General features: G+C 45.3%; 1 protein-coding gene across 7 annotated transcripts in view; it reads right to left on the bottom strand.

Annotated features, from left to right (window-relative positions):
- The window catches only part of kank1a (KN motif and ankyrin repeat domains 1a), a 441,925-nt gene that overhangs the window by 30,564 nt on the left and 396,717 nt on the right, over window positions 1–14,644 (bottom strand). For all 7 annotated transcript variants that reach the window (XM_072516870.1, XM_072516869.1, XM_072516874.1 and 4 more), the window contains one exon: window positions 12,081–12,248. In XM_072516870.1, coding sequence (XP_072372971.1) covers window positions 12,081–12,248 — 168 coding nt within the window. The remainder of the gene's footprint in view (window positions 1–12,080; window positions 12,249–14,644) is intronic.

The raw sequence follows: 14,644 nt of genomic DNA, 5'->3' as shown, positions 1-14,644 counted from the left end.
TAGGTTTTAATGTGTTAATAAGCCAAAGGTTTAAGCTTGCAAGTTCATATTGGGTGGCTTCATAAACAGAGAGAATGCCCTGTAATGAGAAGGGCCATTCTTGTGCAATTGGGCCATTTGTGTGCAATCTTTAAGGACTGGATTCAAAATTAGCATTCACAGGAGTCTGAGAGTTGGCTATTTGTCACTTTCTCAGGCCGAGATGATGCATGGTACAGGAAGACTAAGACTAATGGCAAGAGGAAAACTGGAATACACTTTATAACATAACCAGTTTTTAAAATGCACTCGGGTTTCCTGTAACTATCCAAAAATAAATAGTACAATATGCACAAAAGATCAAGTGACCTTTTGCTAATTTTATTCCACATCTGTTCAAACAATGTTTCCAGGTTACAGTGTTAGATCCTTTGAAACCACGGTGAATCAAACGCACTGACATTTAATAAAACTTGTTTTTTATTCCTTGATTCCCTTCATTAGATCAGATACTGAAGTAGTTAGCATTCAGAGGACAAATGAAGATCAACTACACAAAGGCACATTACACTGTTACATCAAGATAATTTATCAATATTTTGTTAAGGTAGACTGCAGAGGAAATGGAAGTGATTCATTGATCAATGAAGAGACTAAACATTTAGGTTGAATTGGTATCACTCTTGTTCACATGTCTGTCATGATATTCAAACACACACATCATGATAGACACACCAACAGACAAATCAGAACACACAACACCACAACCAATGACAGAAAGATATAAAAGCACAGACACGACCCCCGGTGGTCAGTATTAGCTGTAGAGGAAGACCAGGACAGACCTGCCACCAGACACACTCAGGGAGACAGCACGTGCAGAGTATCCAGAACGAACTGTATTATAAGAGTTAAAATAAAATAGAGTTGTACCACATACAACTGTGTTGGCTCATCTGTGCACCAGAGCACCCAACACCACATGGTACAGGAGTGGATCGATACCTGCCGGCATACCTCAGTGTACACAGACAACCAGCAGTGCCCAGGCAAAATGATAGAGCTCCCGGTTCCGCAGCCGCTCCAGTGCTACGGCGATCTCCGCGAAAACTGGCGGCGATTCCGGCAAGTGTTCGAATTGTTCCTGGTGGCAGCTGAACTCCAAGACCTGGATGATAGCGAAAAAATTGAATTTCTCCTCACCATCGCCGGTGCAAGGGCAAGAGAAATATTCACAAGGTTCAGGTTCTTCAGGAGGCAGCAAAGGTATGATTACCAGGCAGTCCTGGACAAATTCTCCAAGTACTGTGAAGAAAACGCAATCCAATCGGCAAGTAATGGTAAGAAAAGCTGCAGTACTCACCTCGTGGCTGGGATCCCGGAGCCCGAATTCCCAGAGGCCGAAATCCCGGGCCTGAGAGAGGGCTGGGTCGAGGTCGGCGGCCATCTTGCTAAAGGTATCACGCTAGCACAGTTGCGCGAGCAGTGCGCAGAACCGGAAGTTTCGTTTGCGCATGCGCGAGATGCTGCGCATGCGCAGTCAAGAAAACGGCCATCGGTAAAGGAACAGCGATCTGAGCATGCGCAGTAGCTTCCTACGTGCTACATACCGAGCGTCAGGATGTCACAGGCCCCAGACTGCACCAATTTAAAGGGGAAACGTCCCAAATCCAATTTAAAAGGGAAACGTCCCAAATCAAAAAAACAAAAATCTGTTAAAGCTGTAAAACAACCTTCCCTCACCTGGAATGACAGCACATTGCCGCAAATTGACCCAGGAGATGAATTTGACCTCCGAAGAACCCTCCGACAAGCAGTTACCTACGCACAAGCCGATGATTCCGACCTCGAATACTTCGATGACGATCTTTACAGTGTTTCCGGACTTCGCGAGCCCAATGATAGCTCCGTGGTCCTATACGACTATGACTCGGACGAACCTTTCGTGTTGCACATTGGCGGCCCCCACATTGAATCCGACGCAGATGCGGATTCATTTTTCGGATTTGAGGATCTTCAATCCAGCAGATATGACGTCCCAACTTATCAGTACCGGATGATACTGCAGCCTGACATTAACAGACAGGGAGCGCTGCAAGCACACGGAGAGCGCCCTGCTGCCACACAGAGCGTGGTCCACATCCCGCTCAACGTTCCCGACTCTATGAAAGAAGACATGCAAGACTCCAGAGCGCAGTCCTCGCATGAACCAGAAGTGACTCCAGTGTCACAAGCCTCCACAGCAAGCTCGTGGACAGACTCCACAATTGCAGAAATGCAAGACTCCAGAGCGCAGTCCTTGCACGAACAAGAAGTGACTCCAGTGTCACAAGCCTCCACAGAGAGCTCGTGGACAGCCTCCACGATAGAAGCAACGCAAGGCTCCAGAGCGCAGTCCTTGCATGAACAAGAAGTGACTCCAGAGTCACAAGCCTCCATAGGGAGCTCGTGGACAGCCTCCACGATAGAAGCAACGCAAGACTCCAGAGCGCAGTCCTTGCACGAACAAGAAGTGACTCCAGTGTCACAAGCATCCACAGAGAGCTCGTGGACAGCCTCCACGATAGAAGCAACGCAAGACTCCAATGTGCAGTCCTTGCAGGCCAAGACCATGAGGGTCTAGCAACCTCTCCTGACCAACCAGCGGCAGACGATGCAAGTCTGCCATGCTCACGTGAACAGCAAGAAGGCTATAACAGCCTACCATGCTCCACTACACAGCAGCATGACCATGACGGTCTCTCATGCTACAATGAAGGGCACAGCACTGAAGACTGTTCAAGCCCAACTGAAGACAAGCCAAAGGAATCGCCTCGTCCAAGCCCGAAGAAAAAAGGTTTATGCGCTGACCTTCAGGATCATTATAGCCGAACAGAGATTAATAATGCTGCACGGCCACAGAAGGATGCTGAGGATTTGCTAAAGAAATTAATTGAATGTTTAACTTGCAAGGAGCAGACTGAGAATTGCCAGTGTTTTAGTACGGATCGAAAAAATGGAGAAGACATTGATCCTCAGGTAATGGAAATAACACAACCTAAATCATATCTACAGCAGGGACAAATGTCTCCCTTCAACACAACGCCGCAAAGTCCCAACTTCGGAGACCAGCAGTTCGTCAGTAATGACTCTTCAAACCTTGAGGGGAACATTAATTGCATTGAACCTATACACACTCCACTGATAAATGAGCAGAACATTGGAGCAAGAATCCCGAGGACACCAACATCGAGTAGCCAGATAACGAATTTAAAACCCACAGCAGTTTCAAGTGAACCAAGTGTGCTTTCCACTAATGGTGCAGATGCAGATAAGGTCGACCCGATTATCCATTGTACCACACTAACCCCAGTGATTAAGCAGTTATGCATGGGGAGTATCATGTGGGCAATTGAGAACAGTAAAAGAGAGACTGTGACCATGCCAGTCCCAGCAAAATCAGGCCCAGAGACCATGAAGGCATGTACATTAGACAAAGATACATATGAGGTACCTGAGAAGAAAAGTGAAACGGAATGTTCTTTGGAAAATAGTACAATGTCGATAGAAACATTGGATCCTATATTCGAGACCATACATATGGGAGAATTTGGGGGTAATAAACAAGGTTCTGCAATGTCTGGGGGAAGATTTAAAATTCCAAAGAAGAAAAGCCCAAATGAAGGACAACGGCAAGCCAATGACAGTCCACCGACATGGTGTGCACCACCAGATGAAAACTCTGACAATTTACCCAACCCTAGTGAACAGCAAGCTGCTGATGAGGATCTATCCACGGGATGTGAGACAAATGACGACAGCATCCCACTTCCCATGCAAAAGGTGCAAGGTGACAGACCTCGCCTAGTGCGTACCGAGGCACTCGACGATCACGGTGGGACCACTGACGACTGCGGTGGCGGCGCACCGCTTCCACCCTCGATGGCTCGAGCCTCTCCACTGGTTGGTGCATTCCTGCATGTTCCGACTCCAGAAGTGCAGCTTCAGGGAATCTCGGCTGCCTCCAGTGAACCTGTTGGGACTCCGGACGGGGGGCACCGACGGAAGGCAGACCGGACTCCAGATGGGGAGCAGCCAAGCGCCGACTCTGATTCGCGCACGCCAGACCTTGCTCCGGACGGGCGGTGTCGCGGCCTCGGTCATGGCACGCTCAGGGTGACGGCGGATGCCACGGCGACAGGGAATGGATCGCGTGGCAGTCCCACTGGGTCGGCAGTGGCAACCAGCACCGGCGGTCCAAGATGGACACACCAATTCGCGCCATCGCCAGACGTTGATGCGAGCAACAATTCTCTCTCCAAGGCGACATGCTTCGACGTTTCTCTGCGGAGTCGCCCTTCCGGCACAGCAGGTGGCCGGAACCAGCGTGCACGGTCTCGGCCAACTTCCACATCTGGCACAGTCATCGCCTTGCATGATATTAGTGATGGTGCTACTTCGATGGCAACGACCCATCGGCTACAAGATGCCGTCCACCACAAACATAAAAAGAAAAAAGACTCCACCTTGTTCCTGGCATGCATGGCGGATGGATTGGTGCGTAGGCGCAATCAGCGAGCTTTGCGCCGCCTTCCACGCTCGCAACTAAACCGTACGCACACGCCGGATCCTCCACTGGTTCCCAAGGATGACTTTGTGGAGATGCCACGGATCATGCCCCTTCCATCGCCACCAGAACCAAACCACAGCCAAGGCAACACTAACAAAGATGTTGAATGTCATATTTGCACAAATGAAAAACCAAGCACTGCACGAAGTACAACAAATGGTAAAGTAGAGACTTCGGCAACAGCATCACCTCCAACAGTCCAAGGTGAACCAGTGTGACCCCAAATCTCCACAGCTGAACCGGCTTGAGGACCAGCCCATTCTTGAGGCGGTCACCCATTAGACTGGACTTATAACGCTGTTCATACGTTCAAAAAGTCAAACACTTCTGTATTATAACCTGTTGTTGTTTATTGTTCCAGATATCGTCTGACCGGACCACTGTTCAAGTTTTTTTTTCTCTCGCATCCATGTTTTGTTATGGTACAACCTTGTTAGTGTGACGCACCCGACATCGCCCCATGTAAATAGTTACGTCATATACACACGCTGTACACAACACACGCACACACTCTTAGATGCACTCACGACACGATTATATTTATAACCACGTAGGCACATATCTTTGTAAAAATGGGGGGATGTCATGATATTCAAACACACACATCATGATAGACACACCAACAGACAAATCAGAACACACAACACCACAACCAATGACAGAAAGATATAAAAGCACAGACACGACCCCCGGTGGTCAGTATTAGCTGTAGAGGAAGACCAGGACAGACCTGCCACCAGACACACTCAGGGAGACAGCACGTGCAGAGTATCCAGAACGAACTGTATAATAAGAGTTAAAATAAAATAGAGTTGTACCACATACAACTGTGTTGGCTCATCTGTGCACCAGAGCACCCAACACCACAATGTCTTGTCAGTTGAAAACATATAGCCATGATCCTTCCCACTTCAGCATTCATGGGTAAACTGAAATTGAAGATTGGGAGGCAGAAATATAATGCAGCAGTGGGCAGCCTTAAAAGAGGCGATAGTCTGGATACAATCTAGCTCCATTCCCACAAGGCGGAAATTGACAGCAACCAAAGGAATGACAAATGAATTGAGCCATGGCCAAGACTTTCTATTTCCAACTCTGTGACATCATCTGACTCACTCTTCTCTCAGCTTGTAAAATGCAGAAACTTTTCATGCCATTGTTACTTCCGATGTTTTACCTTTTGCAAACTTGAGGTAATACAAAGCTCTGTTGCATTAACCCATCACCCCTGTGCTTGCTGGAATATATTGACTACTGTTTAGGCAATGCCTTGATTTGAAAATTCTTATCAGCGTTCAAATCCTTGGCTTCATCCCTTCCTACCTCTAAATTAATTCAATGCTCCAAGATATCTGCACCCCTCTAATCTATTAATCATTCTACCAATGTGATTGAGTCTTAACTGACCTCTGAAACAGCTTAGCAAGCCATCAGTTTATCCAAACTGCTAGATAGTTGAAAAAATAACAAAATAGATTGGACCATCCAGTATCAATCTAGGCACTGGAAACAACAAAAACTCACCCTACCTAGTTGTTCCTGCAATGTTCTCCTTTGTGCTTAAATTGGAACAGTCTGACAGTCATACCTGCCAAATCATACCTGCCAGCCAATGTCTTGGTCTCCTCCATTACCCCCACTGGCTAGGTCTTGTCCTGTCCCAGAAGACAGACTCACCAGAAGTGACAGGCAGCAGAGTAATATACAGTCACAATTAGGAGGGGGCGCTCAGGGAGTCTTCAACATTAACTCTGGGTGCCATAAATCTAATGACATCAGGTAAAATCTGGACAAGGAAACCTCCTGTTGATTACCACTAAATTATCTTCTCCGGTTGAACACCACTCAGAAGAACACTATGGGTAGCAAGTACTGTGTGGAGGACTTTAATGCCCATCACCATGAGTGGATCAGAGCATTACTAGTCTTGAAGGACAAACAAGAACAAATAAGAAGTCTACTTTATCACACCTGCTCCAATCTACCTGTCACAGATGTATCTGTCCATGAAAATATTGATAGGAATGAACACCACACAGCCTTTTTGGATACAACATTTCATTTTCACACTGAGGATTATGCGCTAGTTGCGCAATTCTACCACTGTGCCAAATGGGATGGAATCAGGAAAGATCTAGCAGTTTGAAGCTGGGCATCCATGAGGCACTGTGGGCCGTCAGCATTGAATCCAATTGCAATAAGTAACCTCATGGCCTGGCACATCTTTCGTTTTATATAACCCTAGTGTAGGAAGGCATGCCGGGAACAACACTAGGGATTTCTAAAAATGAGATGTCAGTTTGATGAAGCTAAAATGCAAGCCTACATACATTCTAAAGTAAGGCATCATGCGAGAGACAGATAAGCAAACTCACAACCAGCAGATCAAAGCTCTGGGTTGGCATGATGTGTAAAGTCCTCCTTATTAACATGTGGGGACTTGCACCCAAATTGGAACAGTCTGACATAGTCATACTTGTCAAGTCATACCCTACAGCCAAATGTTCAGACTCCTCCATCACCCCCATTGTCATGTCCTAGAAGACAGACCCACCAGAGGTGACAGGCAGTAGAGCAATATACATTCACAAGGAAAGTTGGGGGGGGGGGGGGGGGGGGGGGGGGCTGACAACATTCCTGCTGTCGCACTGAAGATTTGTGCGCCAGAACTAGTCATGCCTCTTGTCAGGAAAACAGAGGCAGTATCAAGTGATCAATATCTGACTAGGGTGTTATGTTAAATATTATAAATAAGGTATAGATTGAAGTGGGTTTAATTTAATGCTTCTTTGTAAGAAGAGTAAAAATTAAGTACATTCATCTTGGACAAAGATGTTTGCGTGTGTGGGAGTTTTGGTCAGTTCAAACTGTGCTTCTATTGTGCTCAGAGAGGTTTACGACATGAAAAGTAAATAAAAGCGCGGAGAAGGAAAGAGTGGTCGCTTAGCAACCAGGGTCAAATTTAGGGTAGGAAGGCTTTTTGTGATGGTTCTCAACTGAATTCATAGCATTTGGTTACAGGCAGCTATAAATGGAGCATCTCTTTTCAGCTCGGTTGGAAGAAAAGCCATAAAATGGATTAATGATTAAGAAAACCAGAATGCTAGTGCCAGAAATCTAAAGGACAGCTATTTAAACAAACTAGAGAAATTAATAGGTTTCTAGGAAGTCTGAAGTTAAAGGAACAGGAACACAGGAAATGGGGACGAGAACAGAGTACTGTTCAGTGAAGACAGACAACTGAAAAGGTGCTGGCTAGTGAGAAGCCAGAAAGATATTTGAAGTGGTTCTAAAGTTTGTGATATCTTACTCCTGTTTGAGACATGTTTATTAAAATAATTGTGCAGCAATCGGTGACTGGATTTCAGAGTTTGTGTGAAAACATTCAGGACAAATAAATCCTGAAATGAGTGTTGGAAAACCTGGAGGTGGATCCCTGCTAACACAGTGGAGAGGAAGCTTTGTGAAACTATAGTTGGAAAGTCTGCAGCTGGACTCTTGATGAATACAACTGATGGAAAATATTGTTTGAAAGAAGATTTTAAAGCATGCCTTTTCAAGAGTGGAAAAATTGCCTGGGGAAATTTGAGGAAAATACATGGAACATCGATTGAGTGGCATCTGTCATTTGGTTGCAGAGTCTGGTGTTGTCTGATCACAGGGTTTAAATGGACTGTGTTTACTGAAAACCTTGTAGCCCAAGATAATAATAATAATAATAATAATAATAATAATAATAATAATAATAATAATAATAATAATAATAATAATCGCTTATTGTCACAAGTAGGCTTCAATGAAGTTACTGTGAAAAGCCCCTATTAGATTATATATTTTATAATCTATGTTGTCCTTAAAATGAGCATACATTTCTAAAGGGAGTATTGTGCTGGAACCAAACTTTCTGTTCAATAAAACATTTTTCTTACTGTTAGAAATTAATTGACAGTCGTGTCACTCTTTTCCTCCACGTCGTCTTCACAAAAATGTAAAGTTACAGGGCGGAATTCTCCCCCCCACACTGGGTGGGAGAATCGCCCAGGCGCCGCGCAAGTCCCGCCACGCCGTCCCGGCACCCGCACGCGACTCTCCCACCCCCCACCCCCAAACCGGCGCGGCGTGAATCACGGCTGGCCGCTGGGAGAATCGGCGCTTGCAGTTGGTAATGGGCGAGCGTTGATTCTCCGGCCCGAATGGGCCAGCAGTCTGCCCAATACGACAGGTTCCCGCCGGCACCATCCACACCTGGGTGGCCTGTGGGGGGGTGGGGAGGGGGGTTCGTGCACCGGGGGGGCCTCAAAAGGGGTCTGGCCCGCGATCGGTGCCCACCGATCGGCGGGCCGGCCTCTCTGAAGGAGGACCTCCTTTCCTCCGCCGCCCCCCAAGATCCATCCGACATCTTCTTGCGTCATTTACGCGGCGCCGGCTGCGTCATTTACGCAGCGCCGCTTTTACGCAGCGGCATGGCCTGACGCGCGTAAATGACGCGGCGCCGCTCCTAGCCCCCTGGGGGCGGGAGAATAGGGGGCTGGGAACGGCCTCCAACGCCAGAGTGAAACACTCCGGTTTTCACTCCGGCGTCGGGACTTAGTCTCCCGATGGGAGAATGGCGCCCACAATCATTTGAGCCAGGGTTCCATTCTGGGACCATTCCTTCCAGTAGTAACATCAACTGGGATCATTAACACCCTAGTCAGGTTATTCTAGTCCAGCTATAACACTGGATTCTACCCAACAATGTGGGCAATTGCCTAGATCTATCCTGTCCACAAAGTAGAGGACAATTTCTCCCCCATTTCTGCCAACATAGCCTTAAATGAATTCAACCATGGAGCATTCACAATCTTCAGGGGTAGAGAATTCTAAAGATTCACAACCCTTTGAGTGAAGTAATGTCTCCTCATCTCAGTGCTAAATGATCGACCTGTATCCGGAGACTGTGCTCCCATGTTTTCAATTCCTCGACCAGTGGGAATAATTCCTCAGCCTTCACTCTGACAAACCCTTTCAGAATTTTGTAGATTTTAACGAGAAAGTCTCTGACTCTTCTAATCGCCCAAGAATATAACCCCAATTTCTCAGCTCCTCATCCCAGGGACCAATTCAATTAACGTTTGCTGTATCATCTCCAATGCAAGTATCCTTTTTAAATGTGGAGACCAAAATGGTTCAAAATATTCTAGATTCACCAAAATCCTGTACAATTGTAGCAAACATCTTTATCCATGTACTCCAGTCCCTTTGCAATAAAGGCCAACATGCCTTCCAAATTGCTTGTTGCATCTGCATGCCAACTTCCTGTATTCTTTGTACAAACGTACCCATGTCTCTTTGAATGTCAACATTTACAAGTTGCACACCTTTCAAAAAATATTTGCTTTTCTATTCTTACAACCAAAGTGAGTAACTTCACATTTCCCCCATTGTACTCCATTTGTCATCATGTTGCCCACACACTTAACCTTTTTCTTTACAGCCTGACACCACGCCCCCACATAATCACCTTTTAATCTAGTTTAGTATCATCACCAAACTCAGATACATTATTTTCTATCTTTTCATCTGAGGGCTCAGCTTTGATCATTGTAGCACTCCAATATTCACTGCCTGCCACTTGACAAAAAGCCTTGTTTATGCCTATGCTCGACTTTAAGCAAACTCTCTACTTTCTACCCATTTACGAAGCATCTGCACATACGAGCATATTCCCCCCCAAACACCATGAGCCATTATCTTGCCTATTAAACTTTTCTGCGGCATCTCATTGAATGCCTTTTGGAAATCCAGATACATCTACTGGTTCCCCTTTATCGATAGTTATACCCTCAAAAAACTTGAAGAAATCAGTCAAACATAATTTTTCTTTAGTAAAGCTATGTTTACTTGTTCTGATCATACTATGCTTTTCTAAGTATATTTTAAGACTTCCATTAATGACAGATTCCAGCATTTTCCCAACAACTATCCCAATAACTAATGTTAGGCTAACAGGCCTGTAGTTCATGGTTTTCTACCTCCTAATGGGAGCATTCCAGAGTCTAAGGAATTTGGAAATTGCAGTGTTGGGCAACGATGATATGTGCAGAAGATGATTCCTGATATTTTAATCATGACATTGGGGGTGGAATTAGATTAAACACTTGGAAAAAAATTTGAAGCGTTGGGGACAAAAGCAGGAAAATAAAAACATGGATAACTGATATAGAGTTTGTACCACCATAATTGATCACCTGCTGAGATTTAAAACTTCAAATAATTGCAACGTTCCCTAGAACAGCTTTTAAAAGTTAGCTTAACAAGTTAAAAATTTTAATTTAAAAAAATGTACAAGTCCATTAGTGCTGGAAAAGGCAGCCCATGACTGGGGAAAAGAGAGCTCCTGTCTTTTGAATATTAATAATACTGTCCAGCTTTGGGCTTTATTTAATTGAAAATTAGAGTCAAGTCACCACAGACTGTAGGCGTAGGCAGGTAGCGTTGTCCCCTGTTAAGAGGAATACAAAATGAGCGGTATAGATAGGGTCGATCGTAAGAATTTTTTCCCCAAGGCAGAAATGTCTACGACCAGAGGACATAGGTTTAAGATGAGGAGTAAGTGGTTAGAGGGGACCTCAGGAAATATTTCCACCACCCTCTGGGTGAAAAAATATGGAATGCGCTACCCGAGAGGGTGGTGGAGGCCGGTACTCTTACAACATTTAAGAAGCATCTGGACAAGCACTTAAATCGCCAAGGCATAGTAGGCTATGGACCAAGTGCTGGTTAAATGGGATTAGTACAGATTGGCATTTGATGGTCAGCATAGGCATGGTGGGCTAAAGGGCCTGGTTCTGTGCTGTATGACTCTAAGATTCTGACTCTAAAGACTGCTCCCATTGGTCTAGTGCTGAAAGATGCCCACAGAGCCTGTTCTCCCTTGAAGGAGACAATACATAGACACATATATAGAAAATAGCAGGAGGCCATTCAGCTCTTTGAGCCTGCTTCCATTCATTATGATCATGGTTAATCATAGAGTTCAATATCCTGACCTTGACTTCCCCCCATATCCCTTGATCGCTTTAGCTCCAAGAGCTATATCTAATTCCTTCTTGAAATTATACAACGTTTTGGCCTCAACTAATTTCTGTGGCTGCGAATTACACAGATTCACCACTCTCTGGGTGAAGAAATTTCTCCTCCCCTCAGTCCTAAAAGGTTTATCCTTATCCTCAAACTATGACCCTTAGTTCTGGACTCACCCACCATCTTTCTGAATCTATCCTGTCTAATCCTGTTAGAATTTTGGAAGTTTCTATGAGATCCCCTCTCAATCTTCTAAACTCCAATGAATATAATTCTAACCAATTTAAGCGTCTCCTCAATGATAGTCCCACAACCCCAGGAATCAACTGGTAAAACTTTGCTGCACTCCCTCCATAGCAAGAACATCCTTCCTCAGATAATGACACCAAAACTGCACACATGCTGCATGGTTCATCACAATACGTACCATGAGGTGGAGATGTTGCTTGTTGGTTAGTTAAAACAGTTTGAAGAATTGTGCCTTCCTCTTCTGGCGAGGTCTCACAAGAGTCCAGAATCTTTAAAGTTGATAAATTCGTTGACGTCAGAAGACTGCTGGCAGTTTGGATACATGAACTCTGCTCAGTTCTTGCACCTGTTAAATAGAACAAGGCAATTTCTTAGCATAGAGCAACACTACTGCAGCAAATGGTGTAACATTTCTAAATCTGCAGTTCATTACTTCGAAATTCTACCCACGCATATTATTACACATCGGGTTGCTTGCTTGTAGTACATTGGAAGTATATGCGCACTGAAGAGTCCAGCAAAATTACAGATGAGGTGCATTATTGTATTCAAATATTACTATTACGACATCTGTACACACGTGTATATATATATAATTATATATTATTTATATATATTCAAAACTAAGGTCTTGGTGGAACATCTTGGAAAGGGTCCATCAATGAGGTCACTGAAGACCATTAAGGAACTTAAAAACCATGTAAGATTAAAAATAAGGATTAAATTGGATGAAATGAGAGAACAGGGAGATGGGCAATGGACTGAATCAAGTCAGAAATAATAGGTAAACAGCGCAAGGTGTAGGAATTGGATATGGGCAGCAGAGTTTTGGATGAGTTAAAGTTTTATAACATGGAGGACAAATAGCACTGAAATATTCCAGTTACAAAGGCACACGTGAACTGTGTGCAGGTGAACTGAGGAAGGAGTAAGGCAGTAATTGTGATGTGAATATTATGTTGGGAGCTTACCTCGGGATCAAACAGAACACTGATGATGTGAAAAGTCTTCAGAAGCCAGGAAGGGTACTGGAATTAATCGCAAAGTTTTGGACTTTGATGGTGGGAAACAACAATAATAGCTTTTGTCTTCCAAATAGTTATTTGAAAGAAATTGCAACCTAGCCAGCACTGGATAATGGGCAAGCAATCTGAGTGCGTAAGTCACAAAGGGTTTGAGAAAAGTAGAGATACAATGCTGTGTGTCATCATTGTACACATGAAACCCGACTCCATCCCTTCAGAAGACAATGCTGAGAAACAGCAGGTAGATGACGTTCAGCAGGAAATCCAACAGATTTTTGGTCAAGATGCTTGGGGAATTCAGAAATAACAGCACAGGGTTGGGAAAAAGGCCATTGCCGGGGTTGCTCCAGTATGTAAGGATGGAACTAAGCAAGGGCAATCCTACCAAGCTGGATAACAAAGGTGATCTTGGAGGGAAAGGATATATTTGACCATGTCGAAAGCTGCAGAGCGCTCAAGGGAAGGAGAAAGAACAGTCACTGCATGCCATTCCAAATACAACAGAAGAAAAAAAAGGCCAAAAGAGAAACAGTGGTCGTCCCATACACAGTAAACAATATACCCAACCCCTCCCCCCCATGTTCAATGGCATCCAGTTCTTGAAAGTGCAAGATAAACAATGCCCATGAATTGTAGAAACCTTCCATCCTTCCCCTCAGCTCAAACATCACCTTCTCGAGCTTCAGAACCGAGGCACAGGGCGGAGACGTTAACCTCCACCCTGTGGTGTTGGGTGCTCTGAGGTACAGATGAACCAACACGATTGTATTTGGTACAACGCAGTTTTATTTCAACTTTTTATTTACAGATCTGTCCTGGTACTCAGCACGTGGTGACTCTCTGAGTGTGTTGTTAATCAGGTCCTGTCCTTGTCCTGGTCTCCAGATCTACTGGCCACCAGGTGTCGTGTTTCTTCTCTTATACTGTCTCTGTCCTTGTCTGTGATTGGCTGTCGTGTTATGTGTGCTGATTTGTCTGTTGGTCTGTCTATCATGATGTGTGTGTTTGAATATCATGACACACCCCAGCAGGACCCATCTCCGGGCAATCAGCGAGGCAAAGGCTAAAACATCTGCCCCCGCACCCGCCTGCAGCCCGGTCCGTCACCCTGAAAATGGCATCTAGGGGCCCTGGTACCACCACCGAGATGACCTTAAAAACCTCCCTCCAATACCCCTCCAGCTTCGGGTAGGACCAAAACATGTGAACATGGTTTGAGGGGCACCTCCCATAGAGCTCACATACATCCTCCCCCGCCTCAAAGGGACGGCTCATCCTCACCCTCATGAGATGCGCCCCATACACAACCTTGAGCTGTATCAGCCCCAACCTAGCACATGAGGTTGAGGCATTTACCCTCCGGAGCACCTCACACCAGACTATCTTCCATAACCTCCCCCAACTCGTCCTCCCACTTGGCTTTAATTCCCTCCAAAGAAATCTTGTCCTTCCCCAGAATCTTCCCATAAATCAGCGACACCACTTTCTCCATTCCCCCTATCGTCAATACCTCATCCAACAATGTGGAAGCCGGCGCTATCGTAAAGCTCTGAACCTCCTTCGTGGCAAAATCCTGGAGCTGCAGCGATCTAAATACTTCCCCCTGCCCCAGTCCATATTTCTCCCCCAGCCTTGCAAAACAATCTCCCAGGAATAGGTCCTTTAATACCCTGACTCCCTTCTCCTCCCATCTCCGAAACCTCCCATCCCACTTCGC

Source organism: Scyliorhinus torazame, chromosome 9, assembly GCF_047496885.1.
Source record: "Scyliorhinus torazame isolate Kashiwa2021f chromosome 9, sScyTor2.1, whole genome shotgun sequence".
Classification (NCBI taxonomy): domain Eukaryota; kingdom Metazoa; phylum Chordata; class Chondrichthyes; order Carcharhiniformes; family Scyliorhinidae; genus Scyliorhinus; species Scyliorhinus torazame.
The sequence above is the reverse complement of the archived record's forward strand: the minus strand, read 5'-3'. Positions and strand labels throughout refer to the sequence as shown.